Here is a 24,985-nt window from a genome sequence, read left to right on the forward strand (position 1 = left end):
TCAAACCTTTCCCCAAAATTGGAGTGATGGAAACATTTCTAAACTCACACTATGAGACCAGCATTACCCTGATACCACAGTCAGACAAAGACACTACAAGAAAAGAAAACTATTGATCAATATAACTGATGAATATGGAAGTAAAAATCCTAACAAAATACTAGGAAACAAAATTCAATATCATAATAAATTCCATATGATCAAGTGGGGTTTATTCATTGAATGCAAGGATAGTTTGATGTATACAGTTCAATCAATGTAGTACATCACATTAATGGAATGATTGTGGGGAAATGGCAATATTACTTTAACTGATGCTAAAAAAGCATTTAACAAAATTTTACACCTTTTCATTGTAAAAACACTCAACAAACTAGGAATAGAAGGAAATAACCTCAACATAACATTTGTAACAGCCAAAAATGGGAAACAACCCAAATATCCTTCAACAAGTGAATGGTTAAACAAACTGTTATACATCCATACCATGGAATGCTACTCAGCAACAAAAAGAAATAAATTAATGATATATGCAGTAACTTGGATGGTTCTTCAGGGCACTGTGATTTGTCAGGGGGAAAAATACAGTCTCAAAAGATCACACACTGAATGATTCCACTTATTTAACCATCTTGAAATGACAGAATTATAAACATGGGAAATTAGTGGTGACCAGGGCTTAGAGAGAGTAGGGACTAGTGAGGCGGTATACCATGAGTGACTATAAAACATTATATAGATCTTTGTGGTGGTGAAATAATTCTGTATCTTGATTTCACTGATGACTATATGAATCTACAGTTGATAAAATGGCATCAAACGACACATAAACATTGTGCCAGTGTCAATTTCCTGATTTTGATATTGTACTATAATTATGTAAGAAGCCATTGGGAGAAACTGGATGCAGGGTATTTGGGACCTCTCTTGTACAATCTTTGCAAGTCTCTGTGCATCCATAATTATTTAAAAATAAAATACCAACATGCGCTGTCACACAAAACCCTTGGAAACATGGAAGATTTTATTCTGATGGAGGAGGAGTTGACATCACAGCCGTACATTCTCACCGTAAGTGGCCGAGTCTGCCACTTAAGAGCTTCTCTTCTCTTGAACTATCATTCATCACACATCCTCCTTCTACAGTCCTGGCACATCACTTCGGCAGCCAGGATCTTCCTCCATCTTGCTTGTTCCTTTCCCTCCCTCCTCGACTGTGCTCCGGAGTAAATTTTACTTCCGTCTGTCCCCTCCAACAATTCCCTCACTCCTCCACCTTGGCTGCCAATCATATGCGATGTCTCTGTGCCCAGAGCAAGGTAACCAATCAGAGGTAGCCATCCTCCTTGGATGAGCGTGCGACTCAAATTGGACCAATCAGAGTCCTCGCAGGGAGTTGCTATGTGAAAACTGCCCTATGGTCTCAGGGTGGAGCATTCTTGCTGCTGCATACCTTTGAGGGCAGCGCTCACAATGTGTTCTACAAAACATTTCTCTCAGAGGGAATCTAAGGGTGAGTCCCAGAGGAAAAAAGCTGTGGGAAGGAAGGACTTACCAAAATGTCAAGTCTAAAAAAAAAAAAAATCACGTCTACACGAGGCAAGGCAAAAAGGGCTTCTCTGGGTGGAGACAAGCCAGGAAGGAGAGGACTACAGCCAAGCAGGTGGGCCTTGCCCAGGCACATCTGCCTCCCAGACCACCCACATTCCCTCACAGGAGCAGGATGCCCTCACGTGGGCCAGCAACCTGGCCACATGGCTGCTGGCAGCCAAGGAACCCCCACTGTGCCTCTGACAGCCCCCCAGAGCAGACCCAGCTGCTTCCAAAATTGGTGTCTTAGAGCCACTCTCCCATGGGAGCCTTTGTGGGCTCACCCATCACTTCATTGCTGTGCTGGATGGGGGATCTGATGGAGGGGGCCAGAGGCTGAGAGCACCAGGTTAGGAGGAGAGGCATGCTCATCTCGGGAAGGCCAAGGTTGCAGGGACTAGAATAAGTATCTCCTGGAAGGCCAGAGTCCCTGAGGCTGGATGAGGCCAGTGAGGCAGACCAATCCGGTGAAAGGGAAGTGGGACAGGAGATAAGGAGCGGAACCTGAGTCCCAGCCTGCTGCTTTGCCATCACCGCCTCCACACCGTGCTCAGAGCTTCAGAGCCTCTGTGAGGAACAGAGTCTGGCTGGCTCAGCTGAGGACTCAGGCAGGTCAGGTTTGTTTTTCCTTTAGCCCCCAACACAGACACACACAGTCCTCCCCCTGCCCCAGTCCAAGGCCCAGCCCACAGACTGGCTCTGGCAGAGGGCTGTCTCTGCCCTCACCTGGTCACCTCACTCGCTGGCCCTGAGGCCCTGCTTTCGCCTGCCCTGTTCCTGGCGCCCAGCCCCCGGCCACCCCAGGCAGCCAGGCCCAACCAAGGCAGGCTGTTTTGGAAAAGTGCTGGGAGGTGGCAGAATGTGCGGTCTGTGAGTTCCCTCCAACCTGGCGCCCCAGCCCCTAGACAAACAGCGGCCGTGTCGGCCTGTCCACAGCGGCCTGTGTTCTCCTTCCAGGCCAGGAGATCCCAGGGGCAGGCGGCCGTGCGGGAGACGTCACCGGCCCGCTGGGCCCACGGGGGAGAGGCCAGGACAGACTGGGTGATGACAGGCCAGCCACCCGCCCAGCCAGGCGCTTCCACCCCATGGCAGCACGGTCAGGCCGAGGGCAGCCCGAGGACCAGGCTTCCTTCACCTCTGCCGCCCCACAGGACATTCCACCGGGAGAGATGGAATTTACTCTCTGAACAACTACTGCCTTCCACTGGCACGTTTCCTGGTGGAAGCTGGGGGTGTCTGTTGCTGCTTCTTGCTGACCCTGGAGTCCTCAAGTCTGAGAGAGCCTTTGGGTGGGGCCTGTGCTGTTCAGGCCAGGTGGCCCCCATTCTGGCACAGGACACCCTCTGCTTCTGCATGGCTCTGAAACATCCCTGCTATGCTGAGACTCTGCTTCAGCTTAAGGAAACAGGGGATCACCTTGCTCTCCCCTCCCCAGGGTGGAAGTTGGGGCTTGGGGAGTACAGATCTGGGGTGGGGAAGCAAAGCAAGGGTGAAGCAGCCTACCTGGGCACTGCCCAGGAGATGCTGGTGACGCCCCTCTGGGTGGCCCAGCTCTGTGACCCAGGTTGTGAGAGGCTCCGTCTGGGCTGAGGTTGGGTCTGCCTGACTGTATCAGAAAGAAACACTGCAGCCACAAAACGGGCCTTTTTCAGGCCAGCTCAGTGGGGACTTTCATTCCCCAGGCTCCGAGGAAGGGCCCAGGCACAGACAGGATCTGGACTGGCCTGGGCATTGTGAGGCTTGGCACTTGCCAGGGGTGGGTCCCCCGGTGCCTGGTGTAGCTCCAGGGGCCACGGCTTTCCTACTCACTGCCCTCGCTCCGTCCCCACCCACAGCCCCTCCGTTTTAGGGACTGCCCTGGACGTTCATTGTCTGGCACTGGACGACATGCCTATTGCAGGGTCATCTCTGGGCTCTATGACAGCCACAGTGTGAGAACGGGCAAAGAGGGCATGGTTTCAGTCACCAAGTGGGCTTGGGGAGTCCTGTAGCCTGTGAGCTCCACACTGTCCAGCCCCTCAGCATGCCTGAGAGAAGGAATCTGTGCCTGATTCTGTTCGAGCCCTTTCGCAAACTGATTTGATCCCAGAATCAAGGTGTTCCTGCGACACCTATGAGATAGCCCTGAGAAGTGCCTCATGGGTTGTGAGACTGGAAGTCAGGAGAACTGAGTTCTGCTCTCCTGTTCGGCGCGTGGCTGTGAACACCCATGTCCTCACTCATGTAAACAAGCGGGACTCTGCAGCACTCTGGTTGCGACACCTGGCCCAGCCACGTGGCCAGGACTCAGCTTCCAGTCATTCCATCCCACATCAGGCTTCTGGGGCCAGTGACCATCCAAGTACAGCCTCCCCTCCCCAGGGGACCTGCTGCTCCCAGGACACAGCCACAAACCTCTCTGCGCCTTCACACAGGGAATCAGGGCAGGGGGTGGTGTGGCCTTTCAAGACCAACCCCGAAGGGAAGGCCTTCCTCCCTGAGAAGCAGGTGGGACTGGGTGTCATTGAAGGGACTGTGGGTGGCCAGGAGGACCCTTTCAGGGAACTGAAAAAGCAGAGACCACAGAGCCAAACGAGGGTGAGTCTTCATGGTTTATTATGGAAGCCTATAAAAGAGCCACATTGAGTATTTCCAAAATCACAAAATGCACAACATTTTTTTTAATATGCAACGTGGAATATTATATACAGAGTAAAACCACATGACAGCAAAAACACTCACACGGCACCAGGTTCATATCAAAACAAAACACACAAGTGCTTTTTTTAATATTAAAACAACTGTGATAAAAACATATTAATATTTTGAACCATGTTTACAATAGAGGAAACAATTCATATTTTACTAAATAACAAATATTTAACAGCAAAAACTTTATACTAAATATCTATTTTGAATTATAACAAAAATAGTACTTATAATAGTTTATAAAGACAGACACAAAATTATAACATTTATGAAAAAACAAGTTTTGTGTATAAAATTAGAGCGATCTGGGCAGAGTCAAGATGATGCCCAGAACACAAATGCCAGCGCCCAACATTGAAAGTGCTTCAATCTGCAAGCCCATGGCGTGAAGAGCTTTGTGGGGTTCTGCCTCTTTAATGTCAAGTTACAATAGTAGGAATGGTAAGTGAGAACACATCACCCATCTAATGCTACCGCTATAAAACCTACAACAAGCACACAGACACGGATGGATGCAAAGAGGAGAGATGGATGAGTCTCGACATTGAAACCCTCCTGTCAGCCAGTCAAGAGCTTTCTTCAGTTCTCTTCTTAACCCCTTTGAGACCCAGTGGGGTAAGTAATCCTTCTTCCCTCCCTCACAGGGATCCTCTGTCTTGCCTTCTCTGCCCCTCCCAGTCTGGTCGCCGAAACTGAAGGCCATTGAAGCTTCCCACAGCCCTCCAGCTCCCTGCCCCTTGCCAGGGCCAGGCCTGGCAGGTTTTCTGTCTGAATCTGCACTTACTACAATCCTAGATAGCAGGCAAAAGACAATTGGCTCGGGGTAAGATGGGTCAGCGTAGAAGAGCATGGACCTTCCAGAGACTGGGCTTTTTGTAGGGGACAAATTCTGGTGTACCATGCAGCTGTTTCGCAAGCTTTGATGAGTCCTTAACACGTTTTTTTTTTTTGGGGGGGGGGTGCCTGTTTTTCAGAATGGGGTGGGGGGAAATTGAGAATATTACTATTTTTTTAATGTCAAGTTTTGTCAATAATGTCTGTGCTGCACTGACTTTTTAAATGATGAAAAGGTAGGAACCGAATGAAATACTTGAGAATGGGTGTCACAGAATAGTCCGTGGGCACAAACCATTCCCGTAAAGCCCAGCACAAGGTAACCGTGGGTGGGGGCAGGCGTGGAGGTCTGCCACCTGCCCACTGAACGCCACTGGGAAGCCACTGAGTCAGTGCTGCCGAGAGCCCACTGGGGGGGCTGCTGTCCCGCATTATTCTTCTGTGTGTTTTTTATTTTCTCCTAAAGAGGATTCACTGCTTTTATAACATCAGAAGCCAACAGAGAAACATGTAAAGCAAAGACAAATTTGAAAACAGACAAAATCACTGAGAGACTCACCAGAGGCCCAAAACCATCCCGGGAGGCATCCCTAATTGCCAACACTCAAAATGCCAGTGGCAGGAGCTATTCCTCCTCCATCCACTGACCGCTCATTTTCAACCAAATCACCTGACAAGTCGCACGTACCCTCCTCCTCAGCTCTCTGCTGCAGCGCTCCCCACAGCCACCTCGAGCCGCCTCCGGCGGGGGAGGGCTGCCTTCTGCGCTCACCTCCCCTGGCTTTCATCTGGTCCCCACACCCCTGAGCTGGGCTAAGCAGACAGTGGCATAGAGGTGGGAAGGGACTTCAAGGACACCTTTCCAAGGGCAAAGGGGGTCAAGGGAGGGATGACGGAGGCCCTGGCTCCCCGTCAGAAGAAAGAACCCGTATCCTTCTCCATACTCACTAGCCAGAGGTGGGGCACCGCGGTGAACAGGGACAAGTGGGAGACGGCAGCAGCCTCTAAAGCCCCTGTGCCCCAGGTTGCCGACAGAGCGGGTGGGCAGGGAAGCAGTGGGCCGTCCCCCCATCTCCCCCAGGGACAAAGGCAGACCCACTGGATTTCACCCCGTGAGACTCCGAGGTTGAACCCACAGAAGGTCTGGTGCCTGGGGGAGCCGCTCGACCCTTGGCCGGCGGTGGCAGGGGATGGGGGCTGGGGACTGGGTCACTTGCAGAAGTCCTGCCTGGGACAGCTGGGATGGAAGCCAGGGGACGGCGGAATGCTTGTTCCAGTCCCAGTAACACCAAGAGTCGGTTTTATCAGTGAATAAATATGGGGGATGGGGTGCGGGGTCAGCCCGTGGGCAGAGGGCCTTGGGCGTGGGTGTCCCGGGAGCAGGTGGGCTCTGAGCCGCCTGCTGGGAAGGTGGGGGTGTCAGTGCGCGTGCCCAGGGCCGCCAGGGAGGACGCTGGGAGGACAGGGCCTGGGGCTCCTTTGCCCCAAGGTCAGAAGAGAGAAAAGTAGCAGCAATAGGTAATTTCAAATGTCCCACATGACAAGGGCTGGGCCTCCAGTCTGGGACAACCCATCGCCGCTCTGCCGAGGGTGACTGATGTTCTATTACCCACCATGCTGTTCCCCGCGGTGGGTGGCCACAGCGGGAGGGGCACTCGCCTGTCTGAGCCGAGGCAGGGCGCGGGGTGCTGGAGAGAGGGCCAGCGGGGCACCTCTTTCTCTCCCTCCCCATGTCAACCACCTGACCTCAAACTAAGAGTCCAGAAGAAAAGGGGGGGGGGAGACCAGTTCAGAACATCACAAGCACAGGCTGCAGCACAGCCGACGGTTAACACTGTGACGGGCATGCGGGGCCGGGGGGCCAGGCCCTTTCCTGGGGGCTAAGCTGCTGGGGACCAGAGAGACTAGAGAGAAGCAGGGGTCGGGGGAGGGCCCAGCCCCAGAGGATGGGCCCCTTTTGACTTGGGGCAGGTCTGCCAGGTAGGGGAACAGGGGAGAGCAAGGCCTGGGGGCCCTCCCCCGTCCCCAGGCTCCGACCCCACCCACACACAGGTTTCTACCCTCCATCGCTCCCACCCCGAGGCCTGGTGCCTTAGACCGTGGCGCTCAGCATGGCCTCGGTCTCTGGCAGGATCTTGTTCTGGTTGGAGTCCAGGCCAAAGAACTTGACGCTGAGGCCATCCACAGGGTGCAGGACGGGCACCAGGGTGATGCGGGGGAAGGTCCGGGTGGCCAGCTCAAAGCGGCTGGTGCTGGCCAGCTCCACCGCCAACACCTTCAGGAACAGCTTGGCCAGGTGCTTGCCGAGGCAGGTTCGGACCCCGCCGCCGAAAGGGAGGTAATGGAAGCGGCCGTCCTTGTCCTCGCTCCGCGCCTGCCCGAAGCGATCGGGGTCGAAAACGTTCACGTCCTTGAACACGGGCGCCGTGTCGTGTGTGTCCCGGATGCTGTACATGACGCTCCAGCCTTTGGGGATCTGAAAACCCTGGAGGCAAGGTAGGGGAAGGGACGGGAAGGGGTGGTGAGAACCAGAGGGGGTCTCAGAGGACCCGGGACCTTCTGCCTGCCAACCCCCACCCAGATGTTCCCACTGTGGTCCTGGGGGCCTGGCCAGGCTCTCCTTCGAGCATGTCAGTCCACCTATTTATAGATGTCTCCAGGCAGCTTCACAGGACACCCAGGGGGGCTGCATCTGACCCGGCATTTGGGGCAAGGACCCTCCCACCAGCCTGAAAGCTCCCTGAAAGTCAGCATCGTCTTCCCACGAGACTGAGACTGAGGTACCCCATGGGGAGCTGATCTTTCCCACCAGCCCACCCCACAGCCCACGGGAGTCTCACGTCGAGCTCAAAGGTCTGCAGCACGGTGCGGTAGCCGCCGGAGACCGGCGTGAACAGGCGCATGACCTCCTTGATGACGCAGTCCAGGTAGTGGAGCCCGCTGAGGGTGTCGAGGCGCAGTGTGCCCTCGCAGGGGCAGCCGCCACTGTGGAGGAGGCCCTTGGCACGCAGCTCCTCCCGCAGCTTCTCCAGCACGGCCGGGTGCTTCAGCAGCTGCATGATGAGTGAGGTGCTGGCGCTGGCGGTGGTGGCGTAGGCAGCGAAGATGAGCTCCAAGGTCCCGTCCTGCAGCAGTGGAGAGGAGGCACTGCTTGCAACCTGCATTCAGCCTGGCAGCAGCCCCTCTACCCATGTCCCCTTGACTCTGAGGCCATCCATCTGAGCCCTGGTGCTTCCTCTAAGCCTCACATTGCTGGGGCATGTTGGCCATGGCCGACATAGGTCCAGTCCCCTGGCTGGGCAGAGGCACGAGCCTAAAAGTCCTAAGGGGCACAGCTGCTTCCCACTCACTGCTGGATTCCAGAGCTGGCCATCGGCCCTCATCAGTGCAGTGAGCGCACAGGAAAAAGAGCAAATCCCAAGCAGTAGGCACTGTTCAGGCCAGTAGAGTGTGGTACAGGGTCTCCAACTGGGCCTCCGGACTGGCAGCCCCAGCTCTTCCTCCCTCCTCAGGAGAAGGAGGGAGGTGGAAGGTGGTTAGGACAGCTGAGAGGGTAAGGAGGCAGGAGGACTGGGATGGGACCCCCAATGAGAAGGCTGAGGCGAGGTGGCCCCCCAGTGACTTAGAGCCCCTCCAGGGCCCTCTGGGGAGCAATGGTGCCCCATGGAAAGGCCTCCCCAAGCCATCTTGTTCCAAGCCCTGCATTTTACAAATATGGATGCCGAGCCCAGAAAGCGGAGTGAACGAGTATGTCCCTTACTTGCCATGGCACTACTACAAGTCACAAAACTTCTTATGAAATGGGAAAGTCTTTTGAGCTCCTTCCTGGCTCATCAGAGATTAAAACAAACAAACACACAAAAAAAATCCCTGAGTGAGGATATGGGGAAGCAGAGACAGGGATGGAACAGTTGGTGGTAAGTGTCCACGGGCACCTGGGAAGCATGTGGGCAGCAGAGTCTAAGTGAGGATGAACATCCACCTCAAGAAAGGGTAGGCAGGAAGCCTTTCTTGGAGCCCAGTGAGGACAGTCTCGGGGCCAGCAGCCCAGCTGGATTTGGCCAGTGCCAGGCAGGCTGTGCCTCCAACTTGAAAAGGTTGCTGCTCCCCAAGGGCTGAGGCCACCCTCCGGCAAGTGACTTCTCCTTCTGGGCCTCATTTCCCTAGGTGAGCTCCTAAGGCCACTATGACCACAAAATGCACTGAAATAGTGAACACTGGAATGGGGGGAGGGTTGGCGGTGAGGAGCAGATGAGGGGTTCGACAATGCCCCTGACGCCACATCTGTTCGAGATTTCTAGGAGTCAATTTTCAGCATCTTTTCCAAAATGGTAGAGGGAATTGTGGTGGGATGGAGAGCATGGGGCCCAGCTGCTCTGGGGACCAGGTCATCACCAGGACGGTGTGCACAGCAAGTCATGGGGAGGGAAGGGACGGCCCCACCCACATAGGTGCACATGCAGCCCCAGGGTGGAGTCCGGGTACTTGCGCTGCCTGGGCCAGGGGTGGGGGTGCCCCACCTTCAGCTCCTGCATGGTCATCTCCTTCCCGTGCTCCTTGCTGCTCTCGATGAGGATGTCCAGCGCGTCCGAGTAGTCCTTGCCCTGTGTGCATTGCAGCTTCTCCCGGATTGCCTTTTCCAGGCCCTTCTGTAGGGTCTGTCTTGCCTGAATGCCCTGAGGCAGGGAGGAGGCCGTCTGGTTACCCAAAGGGAAGGGCAGGGTCACCGAGGGCCTCCTCCCAAGGTCTGGCAGGGTGGGGTAGAGAATCCTCTGAGAATTTCCCAACTAAGCAGCAGAGATCCCAGGTGAAGGGTCCACCATGCCCTCCCGCTGAAACCCCTCTCTGCCAATGTGACCAGTGACTGTCTTAGCGGTCAGCTGCCCCTCCCTGAGGGGGGCTCACGGATGCCCATCTCATCTCTTCCCACGCCCTGGGTACTTACCCGCCGGTAGCCACTAAAGGGCAAGTCGACGGGCAGGGAGAAGACGTTCTCCACAAATTGCTGGTAGACCTCGAAGAGGTGCCCCAGGTCCTCCTCGGGGATACTGAAGCCCAAGAGCACGCGGATGGCCATACGGAAGGTGAGCTTCTGAGCTTCCTGGTACACGTTGATGGCCTCGGGGTGGCTGCTCCAGGCACGCAGCGTGTCCTGGATCACCAGCTGGATCTTGGGCAGGTAGCTCTCCAGGGCCTCGTGGCTGAAGATCTTAGAGAAGACCTGCAGAGGAGTGAACTGGTCAGATGGACTCGGGCCAGCCCAACCAAAGCGCAGTTCCCATGACCACGATCAGGGAAACTCCAGGTCCTTACCCCGACTAGCCTCAAGCCTTCCCATCTCCAGCCAGAGTCCCTCGGCTGGCTCCTCCACTCTGAGCCCCCCTCCCACTGCCCAGGTCTTGAAGGGAAGGCAGGGGAAGGATGGAATTGAAACAGTTCACAGAGTTGGGACATTCAACATCACTCACAGGGTGACCTGAGCTGTCATTCCTTACTAAAGCCCCAGAAAAGCATGTGCTCCAGACAATGGCAAAGCCGGAGACCCGGCAGTCCAGCTGCCAACAGGTCTATAGGCCATGTGGCCATACCAGCATGAGCGGCAACACGAGGGGGCTGGGCAGGGCCGGACGGGAGGCCCCTCCACTGCAGGGGCCATTCCCGAATGCCCAGGCCACGGCACAGACGTGCCCAGCAGAGACAGAACACAGGTGATTGGACTGGACAAGGAAGAGGTGGAAAGCAGGAGGTGGCTCTTTTATTCCACTGATGGGAGAACAAGAGACTCTAAGGCTAGACTGCAAGCAGAACTTCCTGAGACCCAAGGTTACTCTCACTCCCTGCAAAACACCTAAGGTGGAGATCTAGGGGTCTGTTACTGTGCCATCCAGAAGTCTGCACTGTGACCGGGTCTGGAGGCAGGGGGATGAAGGCAAGGCTTTCCACCTCAAAAGATGAGAAAGCAAAACAGAAGGTCTTTTAATTCCCTGCATCTTCCCAGTTCATTTTAAGTAGCCAGTGAGTCTGCTTCCACCTCCCTTGCTTTCTGTCCTCCCAATTCCTGAGCAAAGAAGTCCTTAGCCTCCCTGCCCCTCCTCACCCCGATGCCCCTGTGCAGAGTTTCACGTTGCTGCCCAAGGTGTAGAGGAGAGGGTAAAATGTGAGTTTATTTACTGATGGCCTGTGGGTCTCACTGGCAACCAACAACCTCTAGCCCCAATCCCTGGAGACAGAAAGAAGTGGGGTGCCCCCACCAATGCCTAGGGAAAGGTCATCAGGAAAGGCAGAGAGGGGAGGGGCAGAGCAGAGGAAGGAGACAAATATCCCTCTAGCCACCCCCAATCAGCCCCACGCAAACCACACACACGCGCCCGCCCTCCCCTCCTGCCCCCAAACACAACCACCGCACAAACTGTAAATGTGAGAATTTCCCCTGCAGTCAGCTCAAGAAGGAAAAGGTAACATTTTCCTGGCCTCGGCCCTGCATGGCTAATGGGAGGGCTGGTTTGCAGAAATAACAGTGCTGGCCCTTCAGTGGCCCAGCCAGACGTTCACAACAGCACTTTCATTCCGAAATTCCCGGTGGGCAGAGGGAGGGAGGGAGGGAAGGAGGCCGGTGAGGGGCAGAAAAACCAGCACTGTTTGGGGCTGCTCCTGCTACTAAGGGACAGCTGAAATGTAGAAGGATGAGGGGCGGTGGCCAGGGCAGCCCAGGCCTGGCCAGGTCACTCACACCTTGCTCAGCTGTGGGGTCCGGGGAATTTCCAGGGCCACCTCCCTCCAGCATGCTCCCTGCCTCGGCACCCCCCTCCAACGCTGGTGTTCTTAGGATTCCAGGTTCCACTCCTGGTCCAAGAGTTTTATGGGTAGGAGCCGGGCACTACCCCAGAACCCAACACCAGCTGACTAGGGGCCCTTATAAAATAGCAAAGAGCCCACAGAAAGTGGTTGATGAGCCGAGCAGGCTCATGAGGGACACAGGATGGTAATTCTGTGGCCGCCAGGCCTCTGTAGGGAGGCTGGAGGTAGGGCAGGCAGGGACGGTGGGGAGCAGAGTCCAGGGCACTACTCTGAAGGAAAGGGAGCAGGGGCTAGCCAGGGCCCCCAGCACACGGAAGACCTGGGCACAAAGTGGGCATGTGGAGGTGGGGGGGCGGGGGAAGCAAGCAGAGGCCCACGCTGACGAGGATCCGCCAAAGTCGAAGCCAGCTAGGCTCCTAAGATGCAGTGGTGGTGGTGGTTTAGTTGCTAAGTCGTGTCCGACACTTGCGATCCCGTGGACTGCAGCCTGACAGGCTCCTCTGTCCATGCAGTGGGTGATAGAAAAAGGCAGGGCTGGCACCCGGAAACCTGAGTTTTAATCCCAGATCATCCACTAACTCACTGTAGGATCATGGCCAAATCACCTCCTGGACTCACAGTTTCCTCATCTGTAAACTGGTGAGGCTGGACGAGGTGACCTCTGAGGTTCCTTTCAATGCACAAATCACATAAACACCAATATCCATCTGTCCCTAAGTAGACACTACCCCTTCAAAGCCCAGAATCTGGCATAATCATATGGCATAATTGCCTGCTGGGCCCCTAATCACACACTCTGTATGGGCTATGGTGGCTCAGGAGGGGTCATTCCAGGACTACCAAACGGGGAGCTCCGAGGGACCCCACGGCACCCCAAAGAGTGACCAGACAGGACCCAGGGACAAGCTCTGCCCTGTCCCAAAGGTTACATTCCCTGCGCCCTCTAGCGATGGCTGGCTGAATTGCTCCTACTCAAGCCTTGGGAGCCACTGACAACAGGAAGGACCCAAGAGGACCTGGGACTACTGGGCAGAGTGATTCCAGAGCAGGGGGTCCACACCTGACAGCCAAGGGGGAAGGGGCCCCGAGCAAGGCCAGAAGCTGAGATGACCCCAGGATGCCTGAATCTGCAGGCTCTTTGAGGTGAGGCTTCTGAAAGAATTGCAGCCCCAACCAGGGCCCTTATCTTGACCTATCCAGGAGTCTAACTGGATGCTCTGGGGTCCCTTTCCTCCTGGAAGTCCCACGATTCTCCTTAGAGGTCCCCTGAGGTGGAAAAACTACCCAAACGAGAAGCTAAGCAAAGGCAGGTTGCGGGCACTCCAAGCTGAGGGGGCTTTGCACAGTGGTCATTAAGACCACGCTCCTGCCTCCTGCTCAGCTGTTCCACAGGCATCGGGGCCTCCCAGGCGCCGGGAAACTCCAGGGCCTCATCCCTGGGACTGTGCCCAGGGTTAACAACGCGGGCGCTTCCCAAAGCTGGGGCAGCCCAGAAACCACCGCCCGCCACAAAGCCCAGGAGGAGGCGGAGGTGCTGGCCAGGGCAGAGGGAGGCCGGGGCTCACGGGGGCGGGCAGGGTCAGCACTCGGGCACTGGGGAAGGCGCCGGCCGAGCAGCTCTGGGTGAAGAGGGGAAGGGTGTCCCGTGGCCCCAGAGCCCATGACCTGACCGCAGTTGCAGCGGGAGCCAGGGCTGCTTTGTTTCCCTCTGGGGCTTCCCTGGGAATTCCCACAAGTGAGCCAAGAATGCTGGACAAAGGTCACCGGGAGCCGGCCGGGCTCCACAGAGCCGGGCAGAGAGAGCAGCAGGTAGGGAACGCCCCATCTGGGTCGGCGCTGGGAGGGCAGGGTGCCGGAGACCTGGGGAACTTCAGGCAAGGCCTGAGCAGGATGGGCTCCGGCCTTGAAGGATGATGTGCTTGGAAACCCTCTCCCCATCTCTACCGGCTTTCCCAGCAATGCAGTTGGCTCAAGAATCCCCATCCCTGGTTCTTCCTCTCCCTGGAATAAAAGTGGATTCCACAGTGGGGGCTGGGGTAACCACCAGGGGGGCTTGTGAAGGCTCAAATTCCCTGTGATTGTTTCTGCAAATGTCTCCCTCACACCCGAGGCCTCCCTCCCCACATCTCACCCTGGGAGGGGAGTAGCTCACCGGGCCCCCATGGCCCTGTGCTGACGCCCTCAGTCAGATAACTGCCCCCTCACAACTGGATGGATGCAGAGAAAGATGGGCAGCCTCCGAAGCTGGAAGAGCCGGAGAGGGAACCCACTCCCCGGGCCAGTGACTCAGACTGGGAGGAATGGAAGTGGCTGCCCGGGAGGGTGGGGGCCCGGGCAGGCCACCCCGCCAAGCCACCGGAGCCGCAGCCTGCGGAGTGGAAAGAATAACAGAGGGCGGGCAGCCGCCGAGGCAGCTGTCCGCACAGCACAGGAGTGACGCCGAGGTGTGTACTTTATGCTCAAGGAAGGGGGAGGACAGGAGAGGACATCACCCCTTAGCTGCCTGGCATTTCCACTGGACCTCCACTTCACCCCGGCTGCCTCCTGAGTCAGACCCTCTGATGGGGAGGTGCTGGCCAGACGACACCCTCTCCCCCCGCCCCGCCCTGTCCAGCCTGTGCATGCCCCTTCTGGGTCCTCAGCATCTGTGGGAACAGAGTTTCTGTCCCCTGTTTGAGTCCAGCTCTGACCGTCTCCCCTAACTCTTCCACACACGGCAAAAGCACCCACTGGGTGAGGGGAGGGCAGCACCTGGTTCATCCCTGCTGGGCCACAGACTCTGAGAAGGTCTTCCCAGACCCTTCTATCCCTCCTCCAGCCAGAAACAAACTCCCTTGAAAAGCTGAGGCCCAAGGCAGGAGCAGCCTCCCAAGGTCACAGTCCCGGGCATGACGGGCCACACTCACCAGGGTCCCTGAATACCCAGCCTCCCACTACTCCGAACCCACTGAGCCAGCCTCTAGCAGTCCTGGGGACTCCAATGTATCTGTGAGCCTGAAGGGGATGCTCCTCAAGGGCCCAATTTAATCTAAGGGTAAGGCTAGCTGTTGTGGCTACTCTGGTTTACTCTCAAACTTTGTCAGCCCCTCGAGGCACACCCCCAACCTCTGCCCTTCAGCCTGGAGCACCTGGGACAGATACAACTGGCATAGAGGGCTCAGGGCCAGAGCAGACCCCAGCCAAGCCTCGCTGCTGCCAGCCAAGGCCACAACTGTCCCCAAGGCTGGGAGAGTGAGCACACACCTCAGCATCAGTCTTGGATCCATCCCACCCTGGGAGAAGGACGCAGTGGGGAGAGGGAAGGGAGAGGACAGCCCCCACACCACTTGCCCCTGCCCGACACAAGGGTACACAGAGGGAGGAGACCACTCCCAGGGCCCTGGCAGCCGGCCGTGGGCACCCTCCCCCGCTGACCTTCAGAGACATCCGCTCCTGTCAACCGCCCCCTCAGAAGCCCCTGATGCTACAGTAACTTTTGGTGAAGGACCTCCGCTGGCGGAACAAAGGCTCTGCGGGGGCAGCTCCCAGGAGCAGGGCTGCCTGGCCATTCACCGCCTTCCCATTCAACCCAGGTGGAAACGTCTGCCCTGAGCCGAACCTGGTGGACAAGACTTTGGAGCCAGAGGCTGTGCCTTGGTTCAAAGGCCACCGGAGCGGGTCTGAGCTGGCCTCCCTCAGGATCCCGCAAACGAGGGCCCTCTTGGCTCTGCCCTCCTGCCGAAGCACCTCCTGGTCTCTCTATCCTGACACAAATCCCAGCATACCCAGGATTTCTGAGAGAAGTACGATAAGCCTGAGCCTGAGCTCCATCCCCACCCAGGGGGCCGAAAGCCTAAGTCAGTGAGGAGCCATGGGTGGCCGGGCAGAGCTTCTTAATCCCTACCCCCAAAACCTATCTCAGTCATGGCCATAGAAGTCCCTGAGCCAGGGGTCAGAGTAGGAGGGGCAGGAAGACCACTCCTAGGGTCTCTCCAGTCCAGAGTTACAAAGCTAAGTGCATGCCTGGGATGCACTCCAAGTTCTCTGGCAGAATCTCAGGGCCACTGTCTGAAATGCCCTGAAGATGCTGGCTCTTTGGTGTAAAGAAGCCGGGCCCTAGCTCCAAAGGAAAAGAGGAAATGTCTGATCCTGGTGTGTGGGGTTGGGCCCTGGATGCTTCCAGGACGACCCATGACAACTCCCCGCCCCCCTCCTCTGTGTCTCTGATAATCCTCCCCTGATTGATCTTCTCTACTTCTCTCCATGCACTCTTCCAGGGCAACCAGCCTCTCTGCATACATAGAGAGATCCAGTCCCTCCCCCCAAATCAGAGACACCCCAGGCCCCAGGTAGGGGAGGCATAACAAAGGAGGGGGGACGGAACCTGAGGTGGTGGCTATGACCACACTGGCCTGGAGTCCAGAGAGGATTCTGTCAGACTGGGTGAGGCGTTCATCCTCCCTGGCAACCCTACCCCTCTGGGCCCCAGACCACCAGGGCAGCCTGGACAAACACCTGGACTTCAGCGATGACTGTGAGGAACCCCTTCCCAGCACATCTGGTCAGACCTCCCAGAGAAGGGGTGGGGTACCAGCCCCAATGGAAATAGTGACGCTCCTAGTTCCCCACCAGCAGGGCCTCACTACACCTGGGCCCCACTTCCTGTGAGTACATCCTAACCTAAGCAGGCTAGGGTCCCTGCTTGCAGTGTGGGCTGGATAAGGCAGGAGGAGTGGCACAGGGCAGCCCCAACCCTGGCCAAGTTGGGTCTACCAGGCACTGGGCCCAGCAAATAGGCCATTCTCTCCAGGACCAACATGTGTGCCCCGAGTATTCTCTTCTCATCCCTCCAGCTAGATTCCACTTTTCAAGGGCAAGGACCCTGCCTTTCTGTTTGTATACCTAGCTTCTATGTTTGTTTCTAGCCCAAGCCCTGCTATTTAACTCAGTAAACTTAAGGTGAAGGAACACCAATGAATGATTTGGGAGAGAAGGACCTTTTCATCTGTCATTTTAACATAAAACGCACACATGCCACATAGCAAGACCAACACCAGTACATACAGAGGGTCCCCAAGTCTCTGTCAGGATGAGCTGGTCTCTGGCTGCTCCCGAACCCGGAGGAGCTAGAGGGCAAGGGTGCCAGGAAGAGACACACTCTCTATGCCTCCTCTGTGGTCCAGCTTTCTGGCCTCTCCCAGGCCCCACCACCTCACCCTGTCCCTCAGGCTTCCTTCACTGAGTATTCCTCCAGCAGCATTCGTTGTGTCCCCCCTCCCCCACCCTCCCGCTCCTTCCAAATGGACCACAGAAAGCCAAACCCAAGGGGCTTTCCAGGAGGGCCCTGCCCCACCTGAAGGCCCACAGCCAAGTCAGGCAGAGGGTGAATGGAACTACGAGGCAAGAGCCTCCCCACAAACCTTCCACATCCCCAGGGTCTCACACTCAGCTCCTGACCAAGCTTTCTTCCTCCCAGCACCGCCCCCCACCCCCACCCCGCCAAATCTCCACCCTCAGCTTCTGGCAGCCCCGGGTGGGGCAGGGCTGAGTAGGCTCTCCTCGGCGGCTTAGAAACGCTCTTCCCAGAGAAGCCAATGTTGCAGGCCCTGCCCTGCCTTTTCCTCCTTCCCGACCTGTTTCCCCACCTCTGGGAGTTGGTGATGGACAGGGAAGCCTGGCCTGCTGCATGCAGTCCATGGGGTCGCAAAGAGTCAGACACAACTGAGCGACTGACCTGAACCGAACTGACCTGTTTCAAGTCCCTCAACCTCAGGGTCCTCTTCTGTGAGAGGAGGACAAAAATCGTTTTCTAAGTCACATTCTTTGGAACTGGGTTCCTGAGTCTCAGGCTGTCTCCTAACTCTTTAAAATAAACTTTTGGTGGAGTTACACCAAAAGAAGAAAAGAAGTGTTTCGCAGCCCCCTCCCCGCCACTCCCGAGAACCCTCCCCATCTGCCCCCGGGCTCTCTTAGTTGCTTCCTGCTCCAGTGAAGCAGCTGGAGAGACTACTTCAGAAGCCCCTTTCCCAGCCCCTGAAATGCTTGCTTTACAGGGGAGGGGGGGCGGGAGGTGGGCATGTGCAGACCAGTCCCCTCTGATTTTTCCTACTTTTGTCTGTTACGAAGAACTACTCTTCGCTGGCAGTTCTCGGAAGACATCGAACTCTATGGGATGAATTCCACCGTTCACACATAGACTTTCGGCGGAGGGGGCTGCCCACCGTGGCCTCTTCTATCTCCCGGGCTCTTGCCACTCTTCCCGGAGATCACAGGCTGCCTCTCCCTTTCCTCTAGGTTTCAAACCTGGTGAGTCCTCAGACCCAGTGGAAAAAATGAAGGGAGGGGAGGTCGTGCAGCGCCGCCTCCCCCCCGTCGCGGCTGCTTTAAGCCGGCGGGCCGGCGCCCCGCCCGCCGGCGGCTCAGCTTTCGGGTTACTGCAGTTCAAACAGCACGTGCCGCCCGCGCTCGGAGCCGCGGCGGCGGCGCAGCCCTGGGAGGGGGCGGGGAGGCTTGCTCCGTGCGCGCTGGCTCGCCTCCTCCTCGCCTCTTCCAGGCGCTCGGGAAATCCACAGGATAAACACCCACTTTCTCTTCCTCTTTATGGGAGGGGTGTAGGTGCGCTTTGATCCCCCGCCGCCCCCTCGGCTGTTACCCCACCCCTCGTACTTCCCCCTCGGCCCAGATCCGAGCGCGGTGGCCCAAATTTCACCTCGCCCCTCCCAGGCAAGGGCCAGCAACCGCGGTCACAAGGTGCCCTCGGGCGCCCGCGCCTGCTTGCGGCGCCCTTAAAGCAACCTGCAGCAGGGGAGGCTAGGTGTGATTTTAGAATGAGCCGTTTCTAGTCCTCGGGATTCCAAAGGGCGATAAGGAGGAGCGCTGGCCACCGTCCGCCCTCTCTTTTTTGTCCAGGTTTGTGGAGCACGACGGGACAGGCTTTAGACGCCCCTATCGCCGCATGTTCAAGTTGTCCAAACCAACTCCCAATGACCCTCCCTTTGGGCCTGGTACTGCGCACGGTGCGGTGGGCCAGCAAAAGGACAGACCCGGAGGAGGCCTGTGCAGGCCCCGGATCTGGGATCGCCGCTGTCTAGGCAGGGAGCTTCGGGATTCTCCCGCATGGTGTGCAAATACGGGCGCGGATTCTGGTGGGGACGTCCCCGGGGCGCCAAGAACTCTACTCCGAGGGGGTGGCACGCGAGAAGAGGATCAGAGCACGGTTGCGGGGCTCTTACCTTGCGCTTGTTCCGGTGGATATCGCCGATGGAGTTGGACACCGTGTTCGGGCCCAGCAGCATGCGTGTGCTACGTGGCCACTCGGTGCTCACAAGGTGGTGCTCGCCCATGAGGATCTTGCGGACATTCTCCGCGCCCGTCACACGGATTAGCGGCCGCCCGAGCAAGTGCGTCTTGAACACGTTGCCATACTTCTCCCTCCGCGACGACTGGAAACCAGAACCCTGCAGGGGCCACGCAAGAAATTTCTCAGGGCCCACATCGCCAGATGGGACGTCCAGGAGGCCCAGCCTCGAGGGCCCGCGGGGGAGGGGGCGGAGGACCCCACCTCGGGCCCCAGTTCCCTACCCTCCCCTACCCCACTCACACACATACACACGCACGCACGTAGGTTTTATTTTTCATAGCATGCACGAGAACTGGGAAGTGGGGCCTAGAGGAATAATAAATAATGCAAGGGGGCGAGAGGCCCAGGGCACCCCGCGGGAGGTTTTTTAGTAATGACTTGCGAGAGGGAAAAGGTATCACGGACCGCGAGACCCTAAACTAGAGCCTCCGCCTCCCCCCTCCCTCGTCTCGCGCTCGGGAGACACTCGGAATAAATATTTCCAGGCTCGCGGCCACGGGCTGGCGAGACCCCGCGGGGTGGCCGCAGGCCAAAGATTATTTATAGCGGCGAGCGGTCGGTGCCCCGAGGCAATCACTACAGATGGGGGTTGGGGTTTCCTCCGTTCGCGGGTGTGGGCCTCGAAGGGACCCGGCGGCCCTCTGAGAGCTCCGCAGGGTACAGTCACGGGCCCGGAGCCGCGATTTTCCGAATGCAATTTGCCCCGAAATAACTGAGCAGGACTTTCGTCGCCGCCTTGGAGTTTGGAACGCGAGCGCAGAGGAAGGCGCTTCCCGCGGGGCGGGGCGGGGCGGGGCGGCGCGGCCGTCACAGGTAACCGGATCCCCGGCGGCAGCGCGAGCCGAGCAGAGCCAGGCCCCGGCCCCGGCCGGGCGCTCGGAGGAGCTGGCTGTGCTGGCCCCGCGAGGGTACCGGAAACCGAGGGGACCTCCGAGGGGCGGGGGCAGGGGCGTCCCGCTCACCTTTGACGTCGTTGCTCGCCACCCAACCCCGCATTAACCCTTCTCGGGCCGCGGCTGCAACCCGGTGCAAAAGGGGAGGGGCGCCACCTGTCAGGCTGTCCCGCCTGCCCGCCAGCAGACGTGCGGATGCGGGCTCCAGACCTGCGGGGTCATGCACCCCCCGAAGGGACCCTCGGCTTCCTCTTTTCCCCGGTTGGTCCCCCTCCTCACTTTCCTTTCTTCGGCGGAAAAGTATTCGCCAGTTAGATGTGTACACACCCCAGCCCCGCCGAAAAGTGACTCTGCAGAACCCGGAGCCCTAATCACTTTTCCACATGTGCCTCCGGCCCGGGCGCGCGACAGGGAGCGAGCCCGGAGCGCCCGCGCCTCCCGGTTGGCGGGTGGGGGAGAACTCCCGCCACTCTGCGGCAGTTCTAGGCGGCGTCTACCCCTTTAAGAGAAATCAAGGCGAGGGTGGAGGTGCGACCAAACTGGGGTGAGGAGCGGGGCTCCCTCGCTCTGCCCGAGGTACCGGTCTCTCTCACTCCGTCTGACTCTCCTTCGCTCCTCTCCTGCGTTTCCTCTGTTTTTCTTTTCTTTCGACACAAAAGTTGGGTTGTGAATTTTCCGAGGTCGCCGCCGCCTTTCTCCCGCCGCACCACCCCCCCGCCTCTGATCTGCCTAACTATAATTAAAGTGCGTTTTTTGTGGTATTAATAAAGGGTTATTTGTCCGCCGTTTCCACGGTCTTCACAAAGAGGACTTTCATAGGGGCGGCCGCTCGGGCCGCGAGTCCAATTTATACAAAAATGTTGTATTTTTAGCCCTGGGCTCTGTTTAGATGGCGCACGGTGGAAACGGAGAGCCCTTGGAGGTCCCCCAGTAAAATCTGATAAATGACTCCGAAAAAATAAAGCTGGGATTCAGAGGGTTCCCATTAACCCCTTCACTGCTCCTCTACACGCATCTCTCATTACCCGCCCGCCGGGAGGGTCAAGGGCTCCCCGGGGGCGGACGGATGGGGAGGCGTAGACCTGCTTCCCACTCCCCATCTTACGTGCGAGTTGGACGCGGAGCCCCAGAGGCCCAGAGGGATTCGGAGAAAAGGTCAGGGGGACGTTGGTGGCCGGGGGAGGGGGGTAAGGAGGTGGGGGGCGGTGACAGACCGCGAATTCGGCAGATTGGCTATAACAAGGCAGGGGCCGACGCCCCTGTGAATTATTTTATTTCCTAAATTCTCGGCCAAAAGCCTAGACCACCGCTGCAGTTAACCCTTTAAGTGTGTTGGCACGGGAGAGGCTCTAGGGATTTCTTCACGGCGGTGAGGGCGGGGTATGTAGGTCTCACTGGTTGAAATGAACCCCACCTTGCTGCACGAACCGCGAAGAGACGAATTTGATTCCGGGTCTTGGGAAGACCACTGGGCAGAGGAACCTCGCGTGCCCCTCCCGCCCCGGCTCTGCTGTCAACTGGCTCCGGGCGGGGCGGGGCTGCGCTGGGTGTCTGTGTGTGCACGCGCGGATTGCACGCGTCTGTTAATTTCAAGCCAAGCTTTCGCACTTCTAAACCCACAGGTCTCTGCCTTCACCTCCCGCCTCAGCTTTCCTGGGCCTGGGCTGTCTGTTTCAGTACAGACATCCTTCTGCTAATTCTCATTAGCTTCTGCCAGACAAACCCGCGTGCATACGCGCACGCAACACACCTCCCGCGGTTAACCCAGAGGACCCCCATCCCAAAGAAAAGCCTGCTGTGTAACACATTGCGAAAGCGATTGTCTCGCACCTGAGGAGGTTAATTGCAGATTAATTTCCCCATTACCTACCTGGGTCTGGTCCCCGACAGGCCCCACCCCCATTATCGCCGGCAGTGTGGTTTGTGCGGCGTCTAACAACAAACACAAACGCTCTCTATGGATCTCACACACCTCTCCCAAGTTCCTCTCCCCTGCTAAACTGTCCCCACCCAGTAAGTAAATAGACCCTTTTCTCCGAAAGTCGCGAAGCCTCGGGTCTCGGGCTTCTCCTTTTCCTTGGGGTGCCTCCTTCCCCCACCACAAAACACACAGTTTCTCGAACCGTGGACCAGGGCAGTAGTACCTGGCGTGGCCAGTACGGGACGCGGCGGGAACACAGCCCGGGTCTTTAAGCGGCAATCCCGGCTGCCACTGGCCCACTCTTTCTTTCCTTGACTCGGTTTTCGGGTCCCAGGTACACCGACAAAGACCGGGAAGTCGACGGCGACTGGGGCGGGAACGCGAAGGAGAGGCGAAGGCGGCTCAAGACGGGACGCCCCCTTCGACTCGCGCGGCTCGGGAAGCCCCCGGGACGCTAGACGCACCCCTGCTGAGTCGCCCGCGGCTGGAAAAAGTCAGTCTTGGGAGCCCTCTGGGATCCAGGAACCTCTCTTACCACCCCCTTGAACCTGCGCACCCGGCGCCAGCGGGCTCAGAACCACGCCGCAGGCGGGCCGGGGAAGCCCGGGCGGCTCAGGCGGTGAGGAGGGAAGGGGCGGGGCGGGGACTGGTGCCTTCAGGCTCCCGGCGCCCCCTGGCCGGCCTGAGGCTCCATCCGCCCGGTGCTCGCCGCTAGCGGAACCTGGAGAGCAACGGAGTGAGTGCGCCCTTACCTGTAGCAGCCAGTGGCCGGTCTCTCCGATGAGCGGGAAGCCCATGGAGCCCTTGGGGATGGGCAGCTTGCAGCTCTTGTCGCGGGTGGCCGCCCAGCGCAGCTGCCACAGCTGCTGCGACACGGCCAGCAGCAGCGTCACCGACACCAGGCACGCGGCGAGGGTGGCCAGCGCCGACACCAGCTCCAAGCCTTCAAAGAGCATGTTGGCGGCCGCTCGGGGGATTGGCTGTGCGGGCCGCAGCGGGGGAGGGGAGGGCCAGACGAGCAGGGACGCGAGCGGCGGGGGAGGGGAGGCTGCGGCCGTGGGTCCTGGCACCTCCAGCCGAAACGGAGCAGGAGCAAGGGGCCGAGGGAAGGGAAGTGGAGGTTGTGAGGGGAGAGCGGAGGGGGGTGGGAAATCGCCTAAAAGAAGAGAGAGAGGAGACACGAGGCGACTCGGAGTGCAACTTTGTTTGTTTGTTTGTTTGTTTGTTCCCTTATAGCGGGCTTAGGGGTTGCTCGAGGGGTGGCGAGACGAAGTCGTGAATCAGGCTGGTGGGTTAGCTCTCCCTGCAACCATCGCACTCGGAAAACTTGGGGAAAACTTTGTCCAGCGGGAGTCTCTCTCGTAAGCCCCTACCCCTGTTTGGGAAAAAAAAGAAGAAGAAGAAGGGGGCCAGAGAACTAGCGGAGAGAAAGTGCGATGGATTTGTCAAAAGTTTTCCCCTCAAATTCCTAGGTTAAAAAAAAAAAAAAGGGAAAAAAATCCTGAATCCCCAAATTCCAACGAACCCAGAAACTTTGGGTGCGAGGGGGAAGGCTCCCCGGCTGAGGCGAGTGGAGAGGCCGAGCTCCGCGCCCCTGGGCTGCCCGGGGCGGCGCGCCGGAGCCCCGGAGCCGCCGCTGCACCCCCGAGGCGGGCGCGGCGGGCGAGGCGGCGAGGCGGACGCGGGTGCGGAGCCGGCGGCCCGTGGCCCGGACGGGACGCAGCCGGCGACAGAGCCCCGGGCGGGCGCTGGGGCGGCGGCGGCGGCGGCGGCGGCGGCGGCGGCGGCGGGCGGGAGGGGTGAGGCGGGGTGGGGTTGGGGGAGGAGGTGAAAACCCGAGCTGGGCTATTGTATCAATTAAGAAAAGGCAGTCCGTCCCGGGACGCGGTCTCTCGGCTCTGGAGTTGCTGCTGGGGAAAGAAAGGGGGAAAAAAGAAAGGAAGGCAAAAGGAATGAAAGAGGGGGAAAAAGCCGGAGGCAGGATTTCAGGGCTGATGGTTTTAAAAGCTTCCCTCAATGTGAATTTGTGCCTCTGAGAGCCAGGCGATGCGTGTGTTTATATAGAGGCGGGAGGCTGCGCCGTGGGCGCTTCGCCAGGGCCCCCCCCCTCCCACCCCCACCACCCCAAGCCTCCCAACCCTCCCCACCACCCCCCCGCCGCGCTCTCGAAGCCGGAGGCGTGGTGAGAGGCCGGCGGCCGGAGCGTGTGAGCGCCCGCCGGCCTCCTGCCCCGCCCCGGCCGCCCGCAGCCCGCCGCCCGCCGCGGACCCACTTGTAGCCGCCGCAGGATCAAACTCAGTTCACCTCTCGCCTCCTCTTCCTTCTCGCCGGCGTCTCGCTGAGCCCGGCACCTACAGACGGACGAGATGAGACACACACGCGCGCGCACACACACACACACACACACACACATACGGTGAGCGCTCGCATGGTGCCCGCTTGGCTGCTAGGCTACTTCCCTCCCTCTCTTCCCCTCCCGGGCCCCCGGCCCCCTTCTCGCCCCCCAGGCAGTCCCGCGTGGGCTGTCGCCCCAGCAGCTGAGCTCTCGGGCGGGCCGCTTCTCGACTGAGGGGCGCCAAGAGCCCCTGAAGCTGTGTGCTTAGGGTCTCCAGCTCCTATCCCTCGGGACCCCGCCGGCTCCTGTCTCCCGGAGCCCCAGAGTCCTCTCATCTGTCACTCCCAATTCCTCCTAGCGGGGAGTCCCCATCCTGGATCCCGACATCCTCAGACCTTGGAGGTCAAGGTCCCTTCCCCCCCTCACGCACGTCTCTTACCCTCCAGGACCCGAGGTGCCCGTCTCCCCGTCCGCGTCCCGGGCAGCTGGCGCTGCAACCTTCCCCTCGGACACGAGACTCCCTCACTTTGTAGTCCCCTCCGCCCCCTCCTCGCCCCGCAGCGCCAGAGGAACCCCGATGCTGGTCT

General features: G+C 58.4%; 1 protein-coding gene across 2 annotated transcripts; it reads right to left on the reverse strand.

The window, feature by feature from the left end:
* Positions 1-4,163: 4,163 nt before the first annotated feature.
* On the reverse strand, positions 4,164-23,813 carry CYP26B1 (cytochrome P450 family 26 subfamily B member 1). Of its 2 annotated transcripts, none has more exons than XM_065929529.1 (6): positions 22,816-23,813; positions 19,122-19,346; positions 10,058-10,333; positions 9,633-9,788; positions 7,953-8,237; positions 4,164-7,597 (listed from the first exon to the last, which is right to left on the reverse strand). In XM_065929529.1, the coding sequence occupies exons 1-6, from the start codon at positions 23,017-23,019 to the stop codon at positions 7,205-7,207; spliced, it is 1,539 nt and encodes a 512-aa protein (XP_065785601.1). In that variant the 5' UTR covers positions 23,020-23,813; the 3' UTR covers positions 4,164-7,204. The 2 variants fall into 2 exon arrangements, with proteins under 2 accessions (XP_065785601.1, XP_065785602.1); XM_065929530.1 differs by lacking the exon at positions 22,816-23,813 and adding an exon at positions 19,510-19,698.
* Positions 23,814-24,985: the final 1,172 nt, after the last annotated feature.

The sequence above is a fragment of the Muntiacus reevesi genome, chromosome 3 (assembly GCF_963930625.1).
Source record: "Muntiacus reevesi chromosome 3, mMunRee1.1, whole genome shotgun sequence".
Taxonomy (NCBI): Eukaryota; Metazoa; Chordata; class Mammalia; order Artiodactyla; family Cervidae; genus Muntiacus; species Muntiacus reevesi.